The sequence below is a fragment of the Asparagus officinalis genome, chromosome 3 (assembly GCF_001876935.1).
Source record: "Asparagus officinalis chromosome 3, Aspof.V1, whole genome shotgun sequence".
Classification (NCBI taxonomy): Eukaryota; Viridiplantae; Streptophyta; class Magnoliopsida; order Asparagales; family Asparagaceae; genus Asparagus; species Asparagus officinalis.
The window spans coordinates 67,658,598-67,681,696 of record NC_033796.1 but is presented as its reverse complement, the minus strand read 5'-3'; the positions used below and the strand labels follow the sequence as shown (position 1 = coordinate 67,681,696).

Here is a 23,099-nt window from a genome sequence, read left to right as displayed (position 1 = left end):
AAGGCTTCCTTCTCGTCTTTTGGGTGTCTATCACTGTGAGGACTCTCTTCCTCTCTCATGAGGGAAGCCTACAAGCATTTTGAAGAAAACAAAATTATTTGCTTTATGGATAATTTTTTTACTTCATATTATTATGATTACTTATCTGAGGATGGAGGACATACTTTATTAGGTTCTTCAAAATTGTGAATTGGCTGCACAAGGAAGTAGGAAAAAAGAGGAAGTAGAAAAAGATTTTTGAAAAACTTTGACTAACTCACAGTCTCATGCCAAAGAGAGGGAGTATATTGCTTGACAACAAAATGAGGACCGTTGTAATGGTGGGTGGGGAAGGAAGACTAGAAGCTAAGCATAGTTATTTTCTTGTTGCTTCTGTTCTTTTATTTGTCGAATGAAGAACAATCCAAAATTTTAAAGATTAGATAGTTGCTTTAAAGAGAGTTCTTGAAATAAAGTTATGTTCTAAAAAGAAACTAATTTAGATTGCATAGAATTGTATATTACTGTTACTGTGGTCAATGATGCATTTTTCTCGATATGTTTATGACAATTATCATGTTATTGTTGGATTGTAAGTCTTGCCTACTTTTATATCCTGTACACAGTATTCCATTTGATGTAAATTATGCTAAATCTGGTTTCTCTTATTAACAAGTTGAGGTTGCCCTTTTCCCCCCTGACCTGACATCTTTTATATGCATGGCTTAGTATATTATTCATCTGTTACTGTGAGATAACTGAAATTTCCTTTGTCTCTTCAATGGAAGCTTGGAAAATGATGTCTTTTCCTATGTTTGTCGATTTGATATTCTGATTGTCTTCGGAGGCATCAGTTGCATGTATGTTTCCTGAAAAGTATATTTCTACGCTTGCGTACTAGTAGCATATTTAGCTTGTTGAAACTTTTACATGCATATGCTGTGAATTTGATATTATAATGTATTCATTTGAAATATACAGATGAAATAAATTTTTTGATTATTGCCACATTTTTAATAATTCAACGACATAGGATCTCACATCTCTCTCTGTGATCCCCCCTTCTTTCCCCCCTTGTGCAGTATATAAGACCCGGTACAGCAGCACCTGGTGCTCCAACAGTTGGTCCTCCAGGTCAAATTCGTCCCCCAACAATGGATTTTATTGGTGGTCGTGGGAGAGGTGACTGGAGGCCTGCAGGCAGAACAGGCTTTCTTGGCGGACCAAAAGGTTTCCATTCTGGTTTTAGGCCTGGATTGTCGAATAATTCTTCACGCGCTTTTGGTGGTGGATTAGATTTCACCCTTCCCTCATACAAGTAAGATCAATATGCTTATAAATACCTCAGATTTTCTTATTATTATATTTCCTTATACTGCATGGATTTTTTTAGATAATTGGTGTTGGTAGTGGTGGATCCAAAAAAAATTTCTTAGAGAGGAGGACGATAAATATCTATTTACCTAAACGAAGATGGTATACTATTTTCAAACAGGATGAATGAAAATGGGCTACTAATTTACAACTGCTAAATTCAAATAGCTTGAAAACTAAAAGTGGGGTGCAAAATTTTTAAATGGCCAAAATTTCAAATAGACCCTATTAGTAATTTATTTTTAAAAAAACGATCCCTTTGAGATTAATTGTCATTTTTGACCTAGTTTCATCCACATGTTTGAAATTGGCTCGAAAATGACAAATAAAATTCGAAAACTTCACGGGATTTAAATCCTGTGAAGTTTAGTGTCTGATTAACCACGCTAAACTTAACAGAATTTTAAATCCTATGAAGTTTTCAAACTTTATTTACCATTTTCGACCTGGTTTCAGCCAGGTGGCTGAAATCAGGTCAAAATGGTAATTAAATTTTAAATGGGTCGAATCTTTAAAATAAATTTCTAATAGGGTTGATTTTTAAAAATAAATTTTTAATAGGATCTATTTTAAAAATTTGTTTTTTTAAACCATGGGGACAAATCGTATTTGTTGAAGACTTAAAGTGTAATTTATAGATTGTTTGGGGTGCAACTACACCCCAAGTCAATACTATGCAGCATGAGGAAACAGTGGATTTGAAATGTGATCTAACTCCTGTGGACAAGACATCAAATTCATGTCAGGTTTTGGCTCAGGTTGGCTTCTTGGTAACCACTGGTTTTGGGGTTCAGATTTACTGTATACAATGGGTCCTGCCATATGCTACCTCATCATAAGATTGCAGTTGGGTTCAGTTCTTCATTAAGTTTTGGTCCAATATTATAAAAAGTGAATTTAATTATACATATAATGTATTTTTTTAACATTTAATGATAAGCTAAATGTTAATATGAAAAAAACTTATTTAATAGTTTTCGGCATTTTCAAAAGTTTTTTAGTATAAAATATAAAATTTTTAGTTTAAATATTTAAGCGAGTACCATATAAGTATTAGGTTAAAGCAGTGCTATAAGTTATGGATATCTACTAGTGAAAAAATGTTCGAATTATTTAGCTTTCTCTAATATTATAATATCGGGTACATATGCACATGCAATACAATGTATAAGCACAATACATTATTACTGCTTCAGATAGAATAATGATTATTCTTAGGGTCTAGTCAAATTCAAGTCAATGTTGGTTTTCAGAATACATATGCCATCGTATGTTCGTATTAATTAGGTCAAGGTGGGACTGGTTTAGTTTGATCTATATCCAACTTGTAAATTCTGTCACGTTAGAAGTCTATTCCACACCTCATGGATGAAAATTCATGACCAGCTCGAAATCAGCAAGTAACCTGATAGTGTCCTGATATAACAACTATAACAAACTTTTATCCCAAGATTTTGGAGTTGGCTACATGAATCCTATTTTCCATTCAGTTTCATTTAGGACCATCTCCTTGTTTAATTATAATACTATTGTATCCTTTCTAACTGTGTGTAACCTATTCGCTTAGGCCTACCTCTAATCCTCATGGCTACATTATTTATAATCTTATTATTGTCTTTCCTAGTTGGTGCATTTTGTGGTCTCCTTGCACATGGTCAAATCATCTCAATCAATTTCGTCCCACATTATATTAGGTTGCAACAACCTCTGACCTCCCAGGAATGCACTCAATTCTTGTTGTGTATATTCATGAGTTAATTGTAACATTCTCATTTCTGCTACACTCGTTTTCTCCTCGTGTTTCTTAATTGTCAAAACTAGCTTTAAAATTCTGATTGCTTCTTTAATACTATGATTATGTCTGAACCATGTGTGGATGAAATAAAGGTTTCTGTACCCGTAGCACGACCCTTCAAAAAGTTAAACTTTGGTTTCTCTAGGGAAATTAACGAAACATGGCATGATATGTTTATAATTTTGGCTTTTGTCTAACATTGATCAGACTTAGGAAGTTAGGATGGGAAATATCTCCTTTTGTTCTGGTACAGTACTCTATTACATCATATCCTGTTGTATCACTTACTGATAATGTCTTTCAATTTTTTTTGCTTCTAGTAAGTTACCTAAGATTTGTGCTTCTAATCAAGTAAGTGTGGTCTCTTTACATTGTTTTACTCATCAAGGACTTGTAAGATATGTTGTTTAACTGTATAAAGTGATAAAGTATGCAATAATTCATTTGTTTAACATATCATCTTGGGCTAATAAAAATAAGTTGGATCATGCTTTTCTTTGGGTTTTGCAGAGAAATAGGAAAAATGGTCGGATATTATTCATCTAACCATAACCTCTCTTAAGTAGAGGTTATGAGGATATTACAAAATACGTATGAGATAAAATCATATCTAACCGTATCTCACAACATCTTAACAATATCTCATAATATATTCTTGAGCACTCCCTCTTAAGCTGGAGCATGTATATCATACATGTCCAGCTTGTTACAAATAAAGTGCACACACACTAATCTATGATGATGCTTTAAAAAACTTAAAGTAGTCTTGATCTTTTTATTTTTCACTTGGACATCTTCAAATTAGTTGATCCCCTCTAGGACTCCACCTATCAAATAATCCTTGACGGATCCAACAACAAATGATCATTTCCAGGATCCAACAACGAATGATTCTTTCTTGAAGGATCTAATAACAAATAATCCTTCTTTAAGAATCTAACAAACAAATGATTATTCCTTGAAGGATCAAACAACAAATAATCCCTTTTTAAGGGTCTGACAAACAAATGATCCACGAGGTGAAGTTGATTTTGGGCTCGGGCACAGGTCGATGAGGGCAGATAAGAGTGGAGTCGGCTTTGATTGGAGTGGATGGTGAACCAGTAATTTGCGGCTAACAATTATCGGGGGATATGAACAGTACTAGCACATGTATGAATAGTAACTGACAAATAGTAAATCAATAGATAAACTGTACTTGGTGAACAATATCAGGTGGATAGTAATTCGATGTCGAGGCCGCTGAGGGGAAGTTTTCAGGAAAAACCCCTCGACGGCTCGATGTAGACAATGAAGAAAGATGTCTCTCTAGGGTCAAGAAGATGGCTTTGATACCATATAGAGAAATAGAAAAAAGGCCCAGATATTATTCATCTAACCCTAACCTCTCTTAAATAGAGGTTAGGATAAAATAGGTATGAGATAAATCATATGCAATGATATCTCCCAATATCTCAACAATATCTCATAATATTTTCCTTAACAGGTTTCTAGTTGAGCATGTTTTGGATGTCTTGCATTACAGATGTGCAAAACTTAACTGATGAAAAGATAGTTGTTCCAGTATCAGTAACTATGATTGTGATTGCTTTGATGCCATAGAATTTTTTTTTATGAAGCCAAAGCCCACTTGTATCATTAGATGAATTCAAGTTTAGGGCTAAATTTCAACTGTTATGCTTTCTTGATGTACATTATTAGCCCATAGCTCATCACCTCAAGCTTTTGGCTAAAACAATTATATATCCAGGAGGTTGCGCTGAGAAGTCACTATTAGCAATTTATAAATGTTATTTACCTCCATTTATCCTGCCTTTCCAATTAGGTCACATTTATGATGTTAACCTTTTCATGTGCCTCGAAGTTACAACTGAGGGTAGGTGTCAAGTGTTGGATTGTTTGATAATAGATTGGTAGCCCACCACTTTCTTTTTGGGCTGAAGTGGTCTTCAAACACTTTGAAATGGCTGTTATGGTAGCTGCTCAAGAAACACATGCTTGCTTTTATTCTCCTCAATATAATTGTAGTTTATTCTAATAAACTTTATTTTCTAAATTTTGGTTTTTAATATTTTTCAGGACAATATTTGAGGTTGACATAGAAAGTTTTGAGGAGAAACCTTGGAGACATCCTGGAGTTGATATTTCAATTTATTTCAATTTTGATTTGGATGAAGACAAATGGAAAGAATATAGCAAACAATTGGCAAGTCACTATCTTATTGTCCATATGTACTGGAGAGGAGAAGACTGCTTTGTTTTTGTTAATTTACGTTTTCTAACATTTAAATGTGCAGGACCAACTTCGTCTAGAGTCTACCATGCGAAGCAAAATCCATGTGTATGAGAGTGGGCGATCAGAGCATGTAGGGATCTGCAAACGCTTACCTGATATTCTTCGTTAAACTATCAATACTAATACTCATTCTTGTCAGGAGTTTGACCCAGATTTACCTCCCGAGCTGGCGGCTGCTGCAGGTCATCATGATATTTCTGCTGATAATACGAAGCATGGAAAGCTAGATCTTGGGCATACTGATTTGCATGTTCAGGGAAGAGGTCTCCCATGCATACAAGCACCTTTTGTACGTCTTAAATATTTAGTATTCTTTTGCCTATCACTTGTGATATATATTTTTGCTTTACGTCCCTCTCTTCCACTTTCATGTGTTTTACAGAATGTTTTACTTGGGTGCTGACGTTTACTTTTTACAATCTTGCTATGAGTTGCAAGTTTATTTTTAATTGGTTCATATTGTATCAGCCACCTGGTAGAGCAATACCGGTTGAAATTGGCTGTGGTGAACGGCTTCCCTCGATAGACACCAGGCCACCACGTGCTCGTGATGCAGATGCAGTTATAGAGGTAAACTAAGCACATACGCTATAGAAAAACATTACTTTAGATTTTCATGCTTCTGGCGGATAAGTGGCTTTCATGCATTTGGCCACCTGTTATTCGTTGCATACTGAAAATATCTGGGCACACAGATTATGTTGCAGGGTTGCAAGGAAGATTCGATTGTTCATGATAGTGCAATAGAGAAATCTGAAAAAGATATGTGTGGAGAAGAGCTTGCGGGTGTCAATAATGCTGATGGCGATAGACGCAATGGATCTGAAAGCTATGATCGCTTTGCCCAAAGTTTTGGTGGTCATTGTGGGGAAAGAGGGTCAAGAAGGCTTCAAAATGAATCTGAAGATAACTCTATACCCCTTCCTCCAGAGTCACCTCTTCGCCATAAATCTGGTTCTAGATTACGGAGCCCATTGAGTCCTTCTAGATCTTTTGGTACACATCGTGCAGCAAGGTATCACATAACTATGACCAGTTGTTTATGTTTAATGCTTTGCTTTGCTTTACACACACGATGAGATTATTCCCTTGGAGAAAAATGTGACTGATATCGTGTGTGAAATTATTTACAAAAAAGTGTGACTGGCTAAATGTGTATTCAAGTTCAGCACCACTGATTGTGATCTCTTATCCATGATACCCAATTAGTTTATGTTTGCTCTCTGATGTCATTATTAAGTCTTTAACCATGATATCTACCTTTTCAGTTTTCACCCTCTACACCTTTTTGATTGTCGATTAATTTGTATTTATTTCATTGTTTTGTGTCACTCTTCTTTTGTAGCATATGTTGTACATGGTTATGCAAATTGTATATTTCTAAACTTTATTTTTTATTACTCTTGGCATTTAAAATGGATTTTTTTTAAAACAAAAACCCCCTTTAAAATACCCACATTTAAAGTTCAATTAATGCAGAAACCACCTTTAAAGTGATAGCAATCAACTACATTGACTTCTTTTCTGGTGAAATTTCTATTAAGTCCCCAAAATACCCTTAAAGCACACATGCCAGGTATGTGACACGTCTTCTCAAGTAAAGTTGACCTCTTTTTTGGTCGAGTTTTTTTTTAAGGTCATTTGGGGATTTCAGCTGAAATTTAACCAGAAAGTAGTTCAAGATGGTTGATTGTTACCGCCTTACTGAAACCCCTCTAAAGGTGGTTTATGTATTAACTGGACTTTAAAGGTGGTTTACGTATTCTCGCCCTATTTTAAAGGTGGTTTCTGCAAAAAATATCTTCTAAAATATTTGTACTGTGGCATGTACTGGATAAAGCATTATTTGTAGGTTTACCATAGCTCTCTGATTTTACCCGTGAAAAGGAGATTTGATAGCTTTCCTAAGAAATGATTAGATACAAAATATCCACAACTTGCGGAAGCTAAACACATTGCTTCTCTTGAAAAGCAGAAAGCTTCCCATGTTCTTTCTTCTGCTCCCACTTTTTGCACCCTGGTCTATCACACATTCAAGTGCTCAAACTGAAACTACAGAAAACCTCTCTTTTTTTCCCCTTATTTGTCTCATCTATCAAAATCTTAATACTCCCCTTGTTTCCCTTTTTTCGTGAAGACCTATCTCTGGAGCATCTAATATAAACTTAGGCATCCCACTTAGTTTGCCCGAATGTGCTGTAGTAAGCATTTACCATTCAAGTCAAATAGTTTTACTATCGAGTCCACATTAGGAAATTAAGATGTGTACGTTTTAATGGATGACACATGCATAACTAAAAACATCACCAAAAACACTCTTAACATGCTGCCCATGCTCTGCATTACCCAGTTTATTATGCTTTTCTCTCATGCATTTCTTCATTCATTCTTCATATTCTGGTGTCTTACGTGTAGAGGAATCACGCCAGTCCATCTGGAACTTGGTGGTCATGGTCTATTATTGTGATGATACTGTAAGGGGAGGCCCTGCGGAAATAGCTTGATGCCAGAATGATAAAAAGCCGAACACCTCTTATATTACTTATAAATAAAAAAAGAGAAAAATTAAAGTTGTAAAGGCCGTCTTATTCCAAACCCCAATTATGGCATCTCTTCTCCCCATTCGCACCTTGCACACTTTTACATCCTGCAATGAAATGGCTGAGAAGAAAATTCTTTTTGAAGGTACCGGTGAACAGATCTAGATCCCTTATATGAGTATAAACATGCTAACTCTGAGACACATGTCTTGAATATCTTGGTCCTTCGAACAATTGGGTGCTGTTAGCAAAAAGACCTATGCTGATGTATTGTTAGGGTCCTTCGTTTCTTAGCTTTCTGACTTGCCTACAATGGTTAAGATGTACCACTTTGATAAGCTGAAAAGTGACAATTTCCATCTTTTTGCAGCATTGAGTGGAGATTTGATTCAATCAATAGTTCTGTTATCCATCCACAACCATACTTTCGCTCTCATCAACAAAAAAGCATCATAATTCTAGGCTCATTTTTCATGAAATCAAATTGAGCAGTTTGACCAGCCATGGTGTCAGAGTTGTGTTATTGATACAGACAAGGCTTGCAGTGACATTTTTTATATGTCACATGACCATAGTTATATAGGGAGTAATGAAGCGGAGTGAGTATAGTTTTCATTGGTTTTGTTTTTCTATACAGATATCTGGTAGGAGCGAGTATAGTTTTTCAACAGGGATTGCTGATTAGGTCTGATATGTTGGAGAGGAAAAGTGGGTCACACTTGGGTCAGGCTTTTAATTTAATCATTTCTTGCATTAAAGTAAGACGTTTATAGAGATCTGACGTATTTGGCTTGAGATTACCCAAAGAGATTATATAATATTGTGTTGGATAGAGTTTAACTCATATGCAGTGGGATGTGATTTTTTTAAGGATGTTTATGTAGATCTTTTGGATAGTTCAAGTCTATCCATATTTGTTTTCCTTTTTTGAATGATAGTTAAACAAGAAATACCAACTATCCACATTTGTTAAAAATTTATATAAAACAAGAACACATACTGATTTGGTACTGGACATATTTACTTAGTCCATCAGCAGACACCAACTTCTGATATCGGTCCTTTATTATGATGTGTATCATATTTCATTATAAACTAGTTGCAACTTGATACTAGAATCATCAATTTCTCTTGAATATAGTTGCTGTATCGCCCCAAGAAACATACAACAAAATACATGATAGCAGCCACAATCTTCTAATGATTTTATCACTGTAGCTTCTATGTTTTATATTTTAGAGAGACACAATTCCTACCTCCAAAAAACTTATTGATAAAAAATATGACCAAACAATATATTTTAGCAAAACTTGAGCATCATTTGACATCCATTAACTCCAAAAGGAAAAAGTCCAAGTAGCGGTAAAAGAAAACATCTTGATTCTTTCAAGCGTAGTAAATAAAACAATATGCTGTGGTATCGTCTTCTTAAGCATCTAGATAAAGTACTAGCTTCATAAATCTAAACGAAACAGGAAGTTAAAAAAAAGTCAGTACACTCTACTCTGTCAATGAGTCTTCATTATAATCTGAAAATCTTTTTGTGGTAAGCTGAACAGCTCAACAGTGGTATAAGCATCATTTGTGAAGGCAAACATGCTAGAAAACTATTAGAATCCTGGATTATCTTACATAAGATCTTGGATGTGCAAGTATGTTTCTAGCAAGTATGTTTTGTAGAGAAGCCTAGCCTAAGATAATTATAGTGATATTAATTATATTTCTGGTGAACCTGAGAAATGGTGGGCATGTCAGGGTCTTTCTGGATAGTCCTCACAAAATATGTTACAGTACACCATTTCTTCCATTGGCTAATCTTCACAGGCTCACACTATGGTCCAAACTTACTATAGGTTTCCTGGTTTTTTTCAGAGGAGGAGAGAGAGTAATCATTCTACCTTAATTCTGCTAAATTTCTGATGGAAGTAAAATAAAAAGTTTGAGGATTTGGGGATAATTGCCCTGTCCATAAATTGGTGGATAAATCAACAAATATGAAGATTGGGAGGACATTTAAAGTAAATTTATTTTTTGAAGGGTATACAAATGAAAAAACCTTTTTTAACTTCAAAATAATGTATGGAAAAGTCTCGTGCATTGTAAAACTGTTGACCAAACATGCATATGAATACATATCTGCTATTACCAAACACAACCACTCAACAATTTAAAGTTGCAATTCCTAAGATTTATTCTCCTGAGATCCTAATGGCAGACCATATCATTGATACCTATACAGATAATTTGTAGCAGATTGGATGATTAAGCTCCCAAATCTCTAAACTTCTTGGTCGTGGTGCAGTTAAAAGCATCTTTTAATATTTTTTGCAATTTATAATTTTATTCTCGGTAGTTTTCTTAAATTTTATAATTTTTGGACATCTTTAAACCATGGTATAACGTTAATTATTCATAGTTTTATAGTAACAAGCTGTCATAGACAATCTATATAGGTTTTTTCCCTAAGTTTTATTATTTAACTACTATTAGCAATTTTACTCTTAATATTTTATATAAATTGTTAATCTAAGAGTTATATTGTTAAGCAGAAATTGTGTTTATAAATAATTCTCCAATGAACCAGGGAATTTCCTTGATAATCCCAAATCGGCAATTCGTAACCGAGGTTTTCTTTAATTTGCGTTTATAAATATGTTCCGTAAACGTATTTCTTCATGTCCTTTCTCGAGCAGTATGGAAATAACTATTTTCTCCTTACTGTTCTACCTTCTTTGGTCAATTTCTAACCATCTTTGACCAGTGGTAACCTTATATCATGTAAGTTACAAATTGTGGAAGAGACTTAAAGGCAATAACCACTTCTCTCTGATTTGTTTTCTCTTCCTTTTCCTTTCTTTCTGTACTCCTGACCACACAAATTGCTGCACCTTACTTTTTACTCAGTTTTTCTAGCGGGTGTGGTATATATAAGAACTTAACCAATGATAGTAACATGATTTGATTGGACTATTTTGTGTGGAACTCTTCTGTTTTCGTACAAGTCAGGTCACCACTATTTACTTATCAACTAAGTTGCATGAAAACGAGTACAGGGACATGGATACGTGCGTACGTACGTACATATTGAGATTAATAATTTAGATGAGATCATAATTGTTTTTCTATTCACGTGTTTCTAGAATTAAAATTCCTATCATGTTTTTAAGTTTCTTTTATTATGTTTATTATAAATTGGAAGCTACTCATATTTAAACTAGACACCCAATCGACCCTATTATGCTGAAATGAACCCAACCTATGTCTAGCGAGTTTCGAGAAATGGATGTGAGCATTGTGAAGTGTAAGATATATGTCTAAGAAGTGTTTGGCAAGTATTATAAATTAAAACATATATCATACAATCAAGGTTTTAAATATCGGTTATCGGGGATTTATCGGACGACCAAAATCCTTATCGGATAGCGGAAATCGGGGATATATCGGGGATAAATAGTATTTATCGGAGTGATATACTGGATGATGTGTATATATAATATAACAATTAAAAAATATAATCTAATCATGCTTAATAAAATATAAACATACCAAAATGTAAATCATCATGTTTAGAATCATTAACCAATTGTAGAAAGCGAAACTTGCATCATAGCCTTGAAAAAAATATAATGTTAGTCAAAATGAGCCGATAATCCCGATAATCCCGATAAAAAGGTCTTACTTATCGGCCGATAAGTGCCGATAACGCCGATAAATCGCCGATAAACCTAGAAAAACGATAACTGATTAAAAATCCAATTTATCCTAGCGGAGAGCTCCCAAATCCGATAACTCGGCCGATAATATCGATTATCGGCCGATATTTAAAACAATGCATACAATTGACGACGTCTGAATAAATGAATGCATATATCCGAGAAGTGTCCATCCAGATTACGTGTTGGGTATGGGTACATCTTGATGATAGAAGTATCTGAGTAACATAGCTTATCAACTTGTAGATTTGTACCTTTTCAATCCACTTAAAGTGCTAAAAATATAATTAATTTTATATACCTTTAGCTTTATCATTCACACAATTGTTTAAAATCCTGAGTATATTAAATCAAATATATTACAATATTATAATTAATACTAACTCTTCAGTTGCTAAAGCAGTTATTGACTACTTGAAAAGAACTTATGATCAGCCAACGTATCCTTACGGACCTTACCAACTGCTACCAGCTGTTCAAGTTCTGTAACAGTTTCTTTTTTTCCTTTTCTTTTCATTTCGCATAGTCACATACTGACCCAGATAACTCTGCGCTGGAAAATCTGCAACGAAGCTTACTGTTCTGCAAGTATACTAAGAGTTAACTTTATGGTTTAAATGCAGTGTTATCATTAGTTACAACACAAAGATCTTCATATATTTTCCTCATAAATCTTTCTGGAAATTTCATTGCATATGAGAGCTTGAGACTAAATTTCATTTCTGTAGCTTTTTATGATGCTGAGGTGTAACACAGTTTTTCAAAGCTTACCTTTTTCCTGTTTATTTTTCCACTATGACATGATTTGCTATGATCCTTTAACAATTCATATATGATGCTTGTTGACAAATACTGAATGAAGTTGTACTGTCTGCAACTTTAGGTTGGCAGAAGGACCCTCACATGGAAGACACTCTAGTGCAAGTGGCGACCGTTCTACTGACAGCATCCCTATTCAAAGTGCTCAAAATAAGAAACATGATAAATGCCAGAAAGGAAGGCCAACCAGTAGCATGGAAGCTGATCAAACTCCTAAATTTTCACTTGCAATGGCAGCTGACACAGCTGGGGATCTGAGCATAGGACAGAAGGATGGTGAACATGATGACATGCTTGCTTTAGGTGATAGTATCGAAGTAGAAGAGGAGGAAACTTCAGACATTCGAATTTCAGGCGAAACTCTTGGTGAAGATAACATCGGTCATTCTTCCAAGAAGCAAAAACGAAGCTCTCGAGTTGATCAAACTGCAGTTGAAGACCATGCTGCTGCTGATGATGATTTAAAGGTCACACGGAGTGACAACAGTAGAGCAAAATATGAAAGTAGCAATCAAAAGAGACGCCGAATAGCTGATGAAGAAATACAAGGTGGAAGATCAAAGAGAGATGGTGATATGAGAAGGCACCATGAAGAGGAAAACCCGTTCTATCAGAGAGATGATTATGGAAGAGAAGGTAGGCATGAGATGGGCAGGAGGCCTATGGATTTGGGAGGACGGGGAGCTATGTATAATTCGTATTCACATATAGATTGGGATTCTTATGCTGTACATCCTATTCGCGATAGGAGTGAACGCTTTGAGAGACCCCGAGAGGTGGGTGGTTCTTTTTGGCAGAGGAGGGAAGAAGACACACACAGAAGAAGGTTAGAAAATAAAGACATAAGATGGGAATATACTGAGGAAGCCGGGTCAAGGAATAGAAATAAAGTTAGGGTTAGTGACAGGATCAACAAAGATAATGATACCCACTTTACGAGAAGGTTGGATGATGGAGATTGGAGGGGGCATAATAGAGGGGGTTTAAGGCTGAGGGAAAATGATGATGTGAATCGTAGAGACAACGTAGATGATCGTCTATATTTGAGGAGAGAAAGAACTGAAAAGGAAGATTCCTTGCATGGTTACAGGGCCAGGGAGGATTCAAGCCGGCGGAAAAGGGAGAAAGATGGTAAACCTGAGCATAGGAGGAGGGAAGATGGTACTCAAAGGAGAAACAAAGCTGAAGATCGCCATTCTTCCCGCCGCCAAAGAGAGAGAGAAGATAGGCAGCAACTTAAACACTCTCATGAAGATTCCTTGCATCGAGAAAGAGAGGAAGGTCGGGGTATTTCTAGTAGTGGGCGGGCTATAGAAAACAAGCCATTAAGTGGGTGTGGAAGGAATAAGGGTAGTTCTAAACTTTTGGCATCTGACAAGGATTATCAGCATAAAGATAGAAAGCAGCATGCTGAGCAATCAAAGAGAGAAGATCAAGCTGAGGAAGAAAATGATTCACATAGCAATGGACTTGAAGATATACCTGTTCGTGAGAAGCACCATAATGAGGAAAGAAGCTTAAGTTCTTACAGTCAATGTCCTAGTTCTTCTGATAAACTGCAGATATCAAGGGAGAAGCACAAGGATACTGAAGGTAACATGCAAAATCCTGCAGTACGTGGTAAGAGGAAGCATGAAGACCAAAGTGCTCATCATGACAAGGTACTAATAATGGTCAAAGTTGAGTTATTATTATTGTTATTTTTGTTCTTGTTTTAGTTTTTGACTTGAGTAGGTATCATTTAAGGTGCTGGAGTATCTTGCAACCCTTCAGATATTATGTAGATACTCTGACACCTGTAAAGCTGATTCTATGTCGTTGCTAACAAATGCCCTTTTTTTTAGTAATCTGTACATGTTAGGCTTTACATGTCACAGTGATTTAATTGTATCATCTTGTTCTAGGAATTGTTTATAACCCTGTAATTAATTGAACAACATATCTTTCATTATCACCATAAGTTACGTCTAGAATACCTATCTTTTTTTGATAGGTTCCCATGCCAATTGGCCATTTAATTTGATGATTTCATGGACTTTATTTCTGTGAATGTCAGCCTTCTGATGTGTGTACCGAATTAGTGATGCAATCTTATATTAATCTGGGCGGATGACTGATCAAGACATTTATTATGATTCCTCCTACATACTACAGTAATTTAGGGAACAAGAAGCAGGCTACTTTGTAGGTTGAAATGAATGCTTTGCACTTCTAATATAAATTCAGATATATTAGTCTTCACGTCTTGGCCATAAGTACAAATTCTTACCACAAGCAAATTATGGTTTGATAAATGAATTTTTTTTATAGATTCATTGATTTGAGTGATTAAACCTATTTCAGGATAGCTCGAAAGGCATAAATGAACAAGGGGGCGGTCTTGCTTCGGATGATGAGAGCCAACATGAGTCAAAAAGGGGTCGTTCGAAAATCGAGCGCTGGGCCAGCCCCAAAGAGAGAGATTACAGTGCCACAAACAATGTACAGTTGTCTTCTTCCTCCATAACGAAAGAGGTCGAGAAAGTCACTGCTAGTGACATAGTGCCAATTGATGAATTGCCAATAAGCGAAGGTAATGATGACAAGTCTGGGGAGGATTTAGATCAACACCTGGACACCGTGGAGAAGCTTAAGAGGCAAAGCGAACGATTTAAGCTTCCTATGCTGGGTGATAAGGATGTGGCTTCTTTGAGAGGCGAAAGACCAAAGAATGATACACAACTAAAGCCTGAGCGCCCTCCTCGGAAGCGGAAATGGACAAGTAGCTGATTGAGAAGACGGGAATAAAATTTGTTTTTTATTGTGAGATCAACGGATGTCTCCTCGTTGCTGGATATATGCCTTGAAACCCCATGAAACGGGAATTGGTATTCTATTTATGCTGGTGTTCAACTTCCTCCTGATGGCGTTGTGAAATACACAGGATTTGTAATAGTTTAGCCTGATGCGGGGGCAAGTGGAACCTTGTATTTAGGAGGAGCCCTCAACCACGTAATATTGTGAGATTTATACGCAGGTATAGATGATCAAAAGGTGAAGTTCAAGTTTGAGGCAGATGGCTCGCTGGCTGGATGCATACTTGCAGCTTTGCCTTGATCTGCATTCAAATCATTGGCAGATGCCTGCTACCGGTAAGCTGCTGCTGTATCTGCAGTATAAAGTTGTGATTTTTTTTATTTAAAATCACTTCGTCTCTTTAGATGTTTGAAATGTAGAATTGAGCCGTCAATGGGCATGCAAGAGCTTCTGTATAAATATTCTATCTGCTTTTTTTTTAAAAAAAATAATTCTTCACAGGTGAAAAAAGATTATCATGGAGATGGAGAAACCCAGCTGGCAGAAACGAGAAGGGTGATTGTGGGTCTGAGGTTAAAGTCGATCTGGAGCAGTGAAGGAGATGCGTGTTGGCTCTTGATGGAAGCCTTTTTTTTGTACTGATGAAAAATGATGCTTTAGTAAAGGGTGATAAAATTGACAGTGTATTATAGTGCTAACTTTATGGGAGAGTTGGGATGTTGTATCCGACCCATGGGAAGGCGGGGAGAAGGGTTGGATGTTTACTGGATGTTTACAATATTCAACTGTCATACAAAAAGTATACTCTATATATAGGTTAAATACAATCATAACGTTCAAAATCATTTCTAGTAAGTTCCCTGTATGCTCTCAATAAAAGACGTCAAGATTTTGTGCACAAGGCCCCTATAACTTGCCAGCTTTAGGATTCTTGATTGATACGTTCTTTGCTCCTCAAAGAGAAACCCAATGGAATGTTTTTTCGCAAATAAGTTGTTTGAATTATTAAGTGATAATGATTTGTTTGATTATTTTAAGATTCCCAGTCCCAGACACATTGTATACTGCTCCACATTTTCTTTTGACGTGTTAAAAGCTTCAATAGTCCATATTTTGTTTAATACGCTATCAACCTCGTTACGTCAAGCATCAACTACCTCATACGCCAAAGCAAAACAACACCCTAATTTGAACTGAACATCATAAATTTACAGTACATTGCCGACCTGAAAATTCTAAATCTACACTAGTACAGCTAGCAAGCGCTAGCATCTTCACTTCCAACCCCTGCAAATTCTTCTAGCTCGTCAACATCATCAATGCCAGCATTGTCATCATCGTCAGTGTCAAAGGAGCGCTGATTGGAATCTGTCAAATTACCAGGTAACTTTTTTAAAAAATTGCTCGAACTTAAAAAATATATATCTACAGAATTTACAAAGAAAATTGAAAATACATTCCTTAAGCATGTTTAGATTGTTTACGGAAAAAAATCATATGTTGAAGTCAATATTTTCCAGATAAAGGAAGTGAATATAGAAACAACATACATGCAACTTTGTCCTTTCAGAATGCTTTCGTGCAGATTGCATCATTTTTGAATCAAATAGTTCTCCAACAGCCTTTATCCCAAATATTTGGCCGGAGATGCAAGATTTCCAGGCTTGGAATTACATTTCAAAAGAGAAGTTGAAAGAAATTCTTTTATTGCTCTTTTAGTGTAAATAATATAATCAGGTGAAAAAAATGGCCTAGGTACTTGAAAGTTTGTTTTAGCCAGCTCTGACTGCAGCATAGTGGTTCTATAGCTTGCATCATCCTAAACTTTACAAAGAAAACGATAGAACATGCATATTGAGCTACAGGACTTCTTACCACCGCATAAAGTAATTTCAAAGAATCCATTACCTAAAAAGTCCAAGAAAATGCTAATACTACACATAGAGAAGAAATATGAAGTAAAAGCCAAACTTTTTATAACACAAGGACTAGACGGCTACTGGGAATGCAATCAGACTAGTTAGAGCATGTACGGATTGATTTGACCCCGCATTGACCATCATGTGTCATTTGTTGGGTTTAAGGACCTCCTTGACCAATTCTTGGCCCGCTTAACAGTCGGGTTACCCATATCCTCCTTATCTAACTATTGGTGGGTTGGGTAAAAGCCTAGGCTACCCGAACACTTCGTTTTAGGTGCCATATACGTGTCCAAGACGTATCGGAAACAGATCCACCACAGGCATGCCATGGACACATGTGATTGAAGTGATTCAAAGCAAAATCCAATTTTCCCATCACTTATAACCTAAATTGGTTTCTTTGGTATATCAGGTTCAAAACCAATAAAATTTTGAACCTGAAAACCAAAATCCATCAATTCAAGAGTTGAAAAATACCCATAGTATCCCTTACGATCAAAACTAAACCCGATTCTACCTTTTCTTCTCCATTCCCACGTCATCTTCTTCAAACTCATAAAAGAAATGAAGGTCTCCATTCCCAATTGCTCGACGACGACGAAAGATCTTAATTCTTTTGTTTGGATTTTTTAATTCTTAGCTGTTATAGATAATAAAAGAAATACAAATGTTATATAGGTATTTTAATTTAATATTTGATGTAATGTAAATTATAAATATATAGCCGTGTCTGTCGTGTCCGCACAAGTACCCACACCCGTATCTCACATAAGACTCCCAAAGCGCTCCTCCATTTTGACCATCGTGGTTTGATTCTATGGACAACATAATCCTCAATCTCGCCATCATTACGAATGATTGATACCAAATAATGAAAGTGGTTACTTTGACGTATTTCTTGGCCATCAATATGTAACATAGACTCTTTTTTCTTTTTAGTTTTACTAAATATGCATTCCATGTATTATGTTTTTGTTATATTAATAGAAAATAAGACAAACATAATAGAAAATAAGACAAACATAATAGAAAATAATACAAACAATGATTAGGAAACAATGCATCAAGTATCAATGTCCACCAAAGACTTCAATAAAATAAAGCCACCAATGGAAGTCAAGAACTCCTGACAAAAGAATCTACCAGACCTTTATAAGGTGGCTGTCAATCAAGATGATGCACACCTCTGAGGTGCATCCAAACTCCTGGAAAAAAAATTTGCAAGAAAAGTCCAAATTATAGGACCTCAAAGGGCAGTTGGCAATTCCCTTACAGTTGGAAGAAGATGGAGATGGAGAAATAAGGATAGTAGCTATAGGGAAGTCATCCAAATCTACATTATAATATAAGACGAGCAACACGATGGATAATGCTTCAGAAAATGCACATCATTTAGTTTTACTTTTGAGATAAACTATAAGTATGTGATGCCCCAACTTTAGTCCCACGTAGGAAAATGAGAAGAGTTATAGAAGGTTCATAAGGCAACTCCTAAGGAGTCAAATGCAACTAGTGCCGACACTTTTTGGTGGGATCAAGCCAAACAACGAGTTGCATACAGTCGGTCCCACGGCTTACCGTGCGCCCATCTAGCTCAGGGCGCGACAAACGGTATCAGAGCAGTTAGCTAGCCAAAAGTGTGGATCTAAGCTATGGTGCCACCGCGTGACGTGAGAGCCACCTCTAGAATCCGTAGGAGCCACCTCTAGGATGCACATTGCTTGGTGGTGATCCTATGATGGGCCAATTGCAATACTGCGGCGAGGACGTCGCATATTTAAGGTGGGTTGATGGTGATTCCCCAACTTCAGTCCCACATGGGTAAATGAGAAGAATTATAGAGGGTTTATAAATTAAGTTTTTGGCAATGGATCAATCCAAACAACGAGTTGCATTCAATGGGTCCAACGGCTTACAGCGTGCCAAGGGGCTCGCGGGCTGGGGACGTGACAGGTCAATTACTGAGCAGGCTAATGACTGATGAATTAGTATTCGTAGTTTATTCTATGCAATAGGTGGAATTCTGCTCTTTTACCTTTCTTCAGATTTGTTATGCAATTGAATGTATTTTTCCTTGTATCCTTTCATTTTATGCTTGACATGATCAAAAAATCAAGCATACTACATGACATTGGCCAAAAAACAATAAGCAATGATTTTTGGAGACCTGCAGAATTCATAAATTTGTTACTCTGTATTGGTGTGTTGGCTTCTGCCTCAGTATTCAGCAGATATGGCAGCTCCAGAAACTGCAGCAAAGCCTCTGTCTGTGGGTTCCGATGATGACCTGTAAAATAGGCGAAAAATCAATTAAAATAAACTACAAACATATAGCTTGTAATCTTTACAATAGTTAAGATGGGCAGTACATCAAAACTTAATCACTTTAGAGGCCGTATAGAGAATATATATAAACATAACTTGATAAAGGTAAATAATCAAGTAAAAACTAGTCCACAAGTTAACAAAATTGCAATTGGCACATACACCCTGTCCAAGGCAGGAAAGAAGCTATAGAACTCTCTCTTTTTTTCATGTGCATAATTGCAAACTCTCCGTGAGAAATATCAATTCACAGAAAGGATACTTCTGTCTTCACCTAATACTCTTTGCTAGAGCTTCCACGGTCAAAAAAAGCAATCAGAGAAGATGGCTATTAACTACAAAATTAATGAAAAACCAGTTACGTGCTTTGGGCCACTAAGATCTCCAGCAATGATAGAATTGATATCAATAAATTAGGGTAGAAAAATTACGAGGAAAAAAGAAGAGCATGCATGCTTGATGCTTGTCAAGCTGATGCAAGGCATGAACAAAAAGATGGCGCAAACTAACAGAAGACTGAACTACGAAGTGACAATGTCCATGTCACAAACCTACTGTTTATTGTTTATTCACTCAAGCGTTTAGCATTCATATGCACTTATACAACAAAAAAAAAAACTAGTAGATATCTTGAAGACAACATCATCGAACAACTTAGCAACAATAGTTTAATAGCATTAGTGGATGTAGCTGTAAATTGATAACCATAAGATGGTGCATTAGTGGATGTAGGTGTAAATTAATAACAATAAGATGGTATCAAACACTAGTAGCAACTTAAACTTAATCCTAAAAAGCCCAGCATCCATACAATATCAAGATCTTAACTATTCTGCAACATAACAAATAGGGGACAGAACATTCAAGATTACCCAATACTGAATCACTGGAGAACGGCTGAGATGGATCAAAACATGGGACTGTTTGAACAAAATCAAAAGGTTTTTTCCCTCTCGCATTTAACTTATTCCTCACCCACTGAAGGTGATCTTCATTGTCAAGCTGTCTACTGCTGCATTTTATAGAAATTTTTTAAATTAACAACTTTTGGTAAAAAAATAAAAGATAAATCTTGGAAACAAAATAGTGCCTACCCCAGATGCACATATCTCCGAGTTGAAGGGAAGATACAATTAAATTTTCGTGTTATTGCAAGCCACTCTTCATCATACTGAATCTCATAAGGTCCTGGATCTGATTCAATTTCAACAACCTAAATATAGAGCAAGTAATACAGCACGCTTCGGACAAAATTAGCTGCATAGACTTACACTTTGTTACTTAAAAGAGTGCATATAAACGCCAATTACCTGGAGAAATCGACGTCCTGGAAGGCACTTATCAAGTGCAAGAAATTTGGTGACTGGTCCATCCTCCCCATGTTGGACGATAGCAGGAAATCTACAGTGAAGATGAGCAGAAAACCAATAATGTGGTTTCAATTGGTCCAATAACTCAGCAGCTGGTTTACTTCCTAAAGTTCTGGTCAGAACCTGGAAAATTATAGGAATATTATCATATTTACTACTTAATATAATTTCCAAAGAATTACAACACACGTTGCCCTCCGGCAATACAAAGTAGAAGGACAAATAGAGGAGGAAATAAAGTGAAAACTGGTGCACAGATAAAAACATCAAAACCCAAAACATTTCGCATGACGTACAAAAAAAAAGCTTAATTAAGTAAATCACGCGCAGATATAACATGCTACAACCATGAGTAATGACCTGAAACCGTATGATAAGAGAGCTAAATTTCTCTACAGATTAACCCATGTTGTGATCTGTCATTCCTAGTAAGGGCCCGCTTTCACTAAATGCCTTGTTACAGAATTTTGCACGAATTTACAGTATACGTGACAGGTTAGACAGCTGATCGAAATTTATGATTATTCTCTGGCAATTTATAGACTTTAGGCTGTTTTCTAATGTCCGTGAGGATGATGTGCTGGTTTCAACAACTTAGATGTTCTACAGGAAACTCTTATGTGAAAAGGCTTGGATAATACTGAAATTATGACAGTGTCTAAGCAAGAACTCAAACTCCATTCTAATTAAATAATAAAAAGATGAACATAATTTTCTAACATAGAAAGAACAATAAAATTCTGAGGATAATATTCTATACGCGAGGATACAAATTTTCATGCTCTTAATTTTTTATAGGATAATTATTATGACTCCCTTCAAGTTTGACAATTTGTTGACAGACTCCCTACCATTATCTTTTTATTACAAAACCCGCTGACATTAAAAAAAACTGTTAAGTTCCATTTCAAACAGCATGTGCAAGGCACACTTATTTTTTTCTCTCAAATACCCCTCAACAAGGCTTTTCTTCTTACTCCAAGTAATGCAAAACTCCCTCCCCCTCGCATCACATCAAATCCAGGCAACGGTAATCTCTTCAAAGTTCAAACCCTTTGGTTTTAGTTTCTACTTGGTGTAATTTGCTCGTTTCTGAAGCTTTCATGCTTTCTTTGTCATTTATGGGTGCTTTCTAGTGTGATGAGGTGCCATTGAGGTGTTGTTCTCAAAGAAAATAACTTATGTTAGTCATGCAAAATACATACTAAATGAAATGTTTCAATGAATATAACCAGCGTAGATTTGCAGTAAGTCTTAACTATATCCAGCGAAAGCATATTGTAATTAATTTAGATTAATAATTGCTGGATGATACACATAATTCAGTTTTATCATGGAGGAAAACTGCAGCATATTTTTATCATTAAGGAAAAGTGGGAGAGAATAGAAAATGTTAAGATGAAAGAGAGGGCAGATTTGGAATATAAATATGCATTGGACTAGTACATAATGAAACTTACAGTTTTTTAGAGACAGGAATTTTGTAATAAAAGGACAAGATATGTGGTTTCTTAATAAGTGGCAAAACTTGAGGTTTCATGATAATTAAGCCCTTTCTTATATATGTGAAGCTTGTGAAGCATAACAAGATCCAAACCATAACAAAGATATTTCACCTATAACAGCAAAAAGTAACCGGAAGAAGTCGTATTAGATTAAGATAGCCTTGAAATCTAGATCTTCTTGTTAAACGTAAACTGATTTATCAATAGATGACTAGAACTGTTTCAAAGACCCAGTATGCATTTTATTGCAGGCCTATTTTATCACTGATTGATTGATGCTAAAATCAGTTAACCTACAATGCGTCTTTTTAGAGGAATATGCTGAGATGGTTAAAGTGCTCCATGATCATCATTTGCATTCTGATCTAGGAGCAATTACCAAGGAATTGAAGAAAAGAGTTTCCATAACTTATTCACCTCAAGCCTAGATGAACCCATTGATTGGTTCCCTATTACTACGCTTCAATAGCAGGTCATATAACCTAATTATTAGTAGCTTAAGGACCATTAACCTGAGGTGCAAACGCGATTGAACATAGTAAATGGAGTGTTCGGATCCCCCCCCTGACATAAGCCCCTCAAATGTTCCGTAGTTTAATGTAGCCCCCTCTTAAGTAGAATTGGAAAGACTCCTTTAGCCATAATAGTTTTATATTTTAGCAGTT

The 23,099-nt window shown here is 35.9% G+C and overlaps 2 protein-coding genes across 5 annotated transcripts in view; one reads left to right on the top strand and one right to left on the bottom strand.

Annotated features, from left to right (window-relative positions):
* Nucleotides 1-16,210, top strand: part of LOC109834295 (FIP1[V]-like protein) — a 17,728-nt gene extending 1,518 nt beyond the window's left edge. Inside the window, exons 2-10 of one of the 2 annotated variants that reach the window (XR_002245524.1) lie at nucleotides 1,062-1,297; nucleotides 5,228-5,354; nucleotides 5,446-5,514; nucleotides 5,584-5,733; nucleotides 5,913-6,014; nucleotides 6,140-6,459; nucleotides 12,581-14,177; nucleotides 14,860-15,647; nucleotides 15,814-16,210. Coding sequence is in view for 1 of the 2 variants with exons in the window: in XM_020402279.1 (XP_020257868.1) it covers nucleotides 1,062-1,297; nucleotides 5,228-5,354; nucleotides 5,446-5,514; nucleotides 5,584-5,733; nucleotides 5,913-6,014; nucleotides 6,140-6,459; nucleotides 12,581-14,177; nucleotides 14,860-15,285 (3,027 nt within the window). In the remaining variant the exon portion in view is untranslated. Of the gene's footprint in view, nucleotides 1-1,061; nucleotides 1,298-5,227; nucleotides 5,355-5,445; nucleotides 5,515-5,583; nucleotides 5,734-5,912; nucleotides 6,015-6,139; nucleotides 6,460-12,580; nucleotides 14,178-14,859; nucleotides 15,650-15,813 lie in introns of those variants that run through there. The other variant, XM_020402279.1, reaches the window with a different exon arrangement.
* Nucleotides 16,474-23,099, bottom strand: part of LOC109834293 (lariat debranching enzyme) — a 31,379-nt gene continuing 24,753 nt past the window's right edge. Inside the window, exons 6-10 of one of the 3 annotated variants that reach the window (XM_020402276.1) lie at nucleotides 20,870-21,052; nucleotides 20,654-20,772; nucleotides 20,432-20,571; nucleotides 19,402-19,521; nucleotides 16,474-16,680 (exon numbers count right to left, since the gene is read on the bottom strand). In XM_020402276.1, coding sequence (XP_020257865.1) covers nucleotides 16,568-16,680; nucleotides 19,402-19,521; nucleotides 20,432-20,571; nucleotides 20,654-20,772; nucleotides 20,870-21,052 — 675 coding nt within the window. In that variant the 3' untranslated portion in view covers nucleotides 16,474-16,567. The remainder of the gene's footprint in view (nucleotides 16,681-19,401; nucleotides 19,522-20,431; nucleotides 20,572-20,653; nucleotides 20,773-20,869; nucleotides 21,053-23,099) is intronic. The other 2 variants (XM_020402278.1, XM_020402277.1) reach the window with 2 other exon arrangements.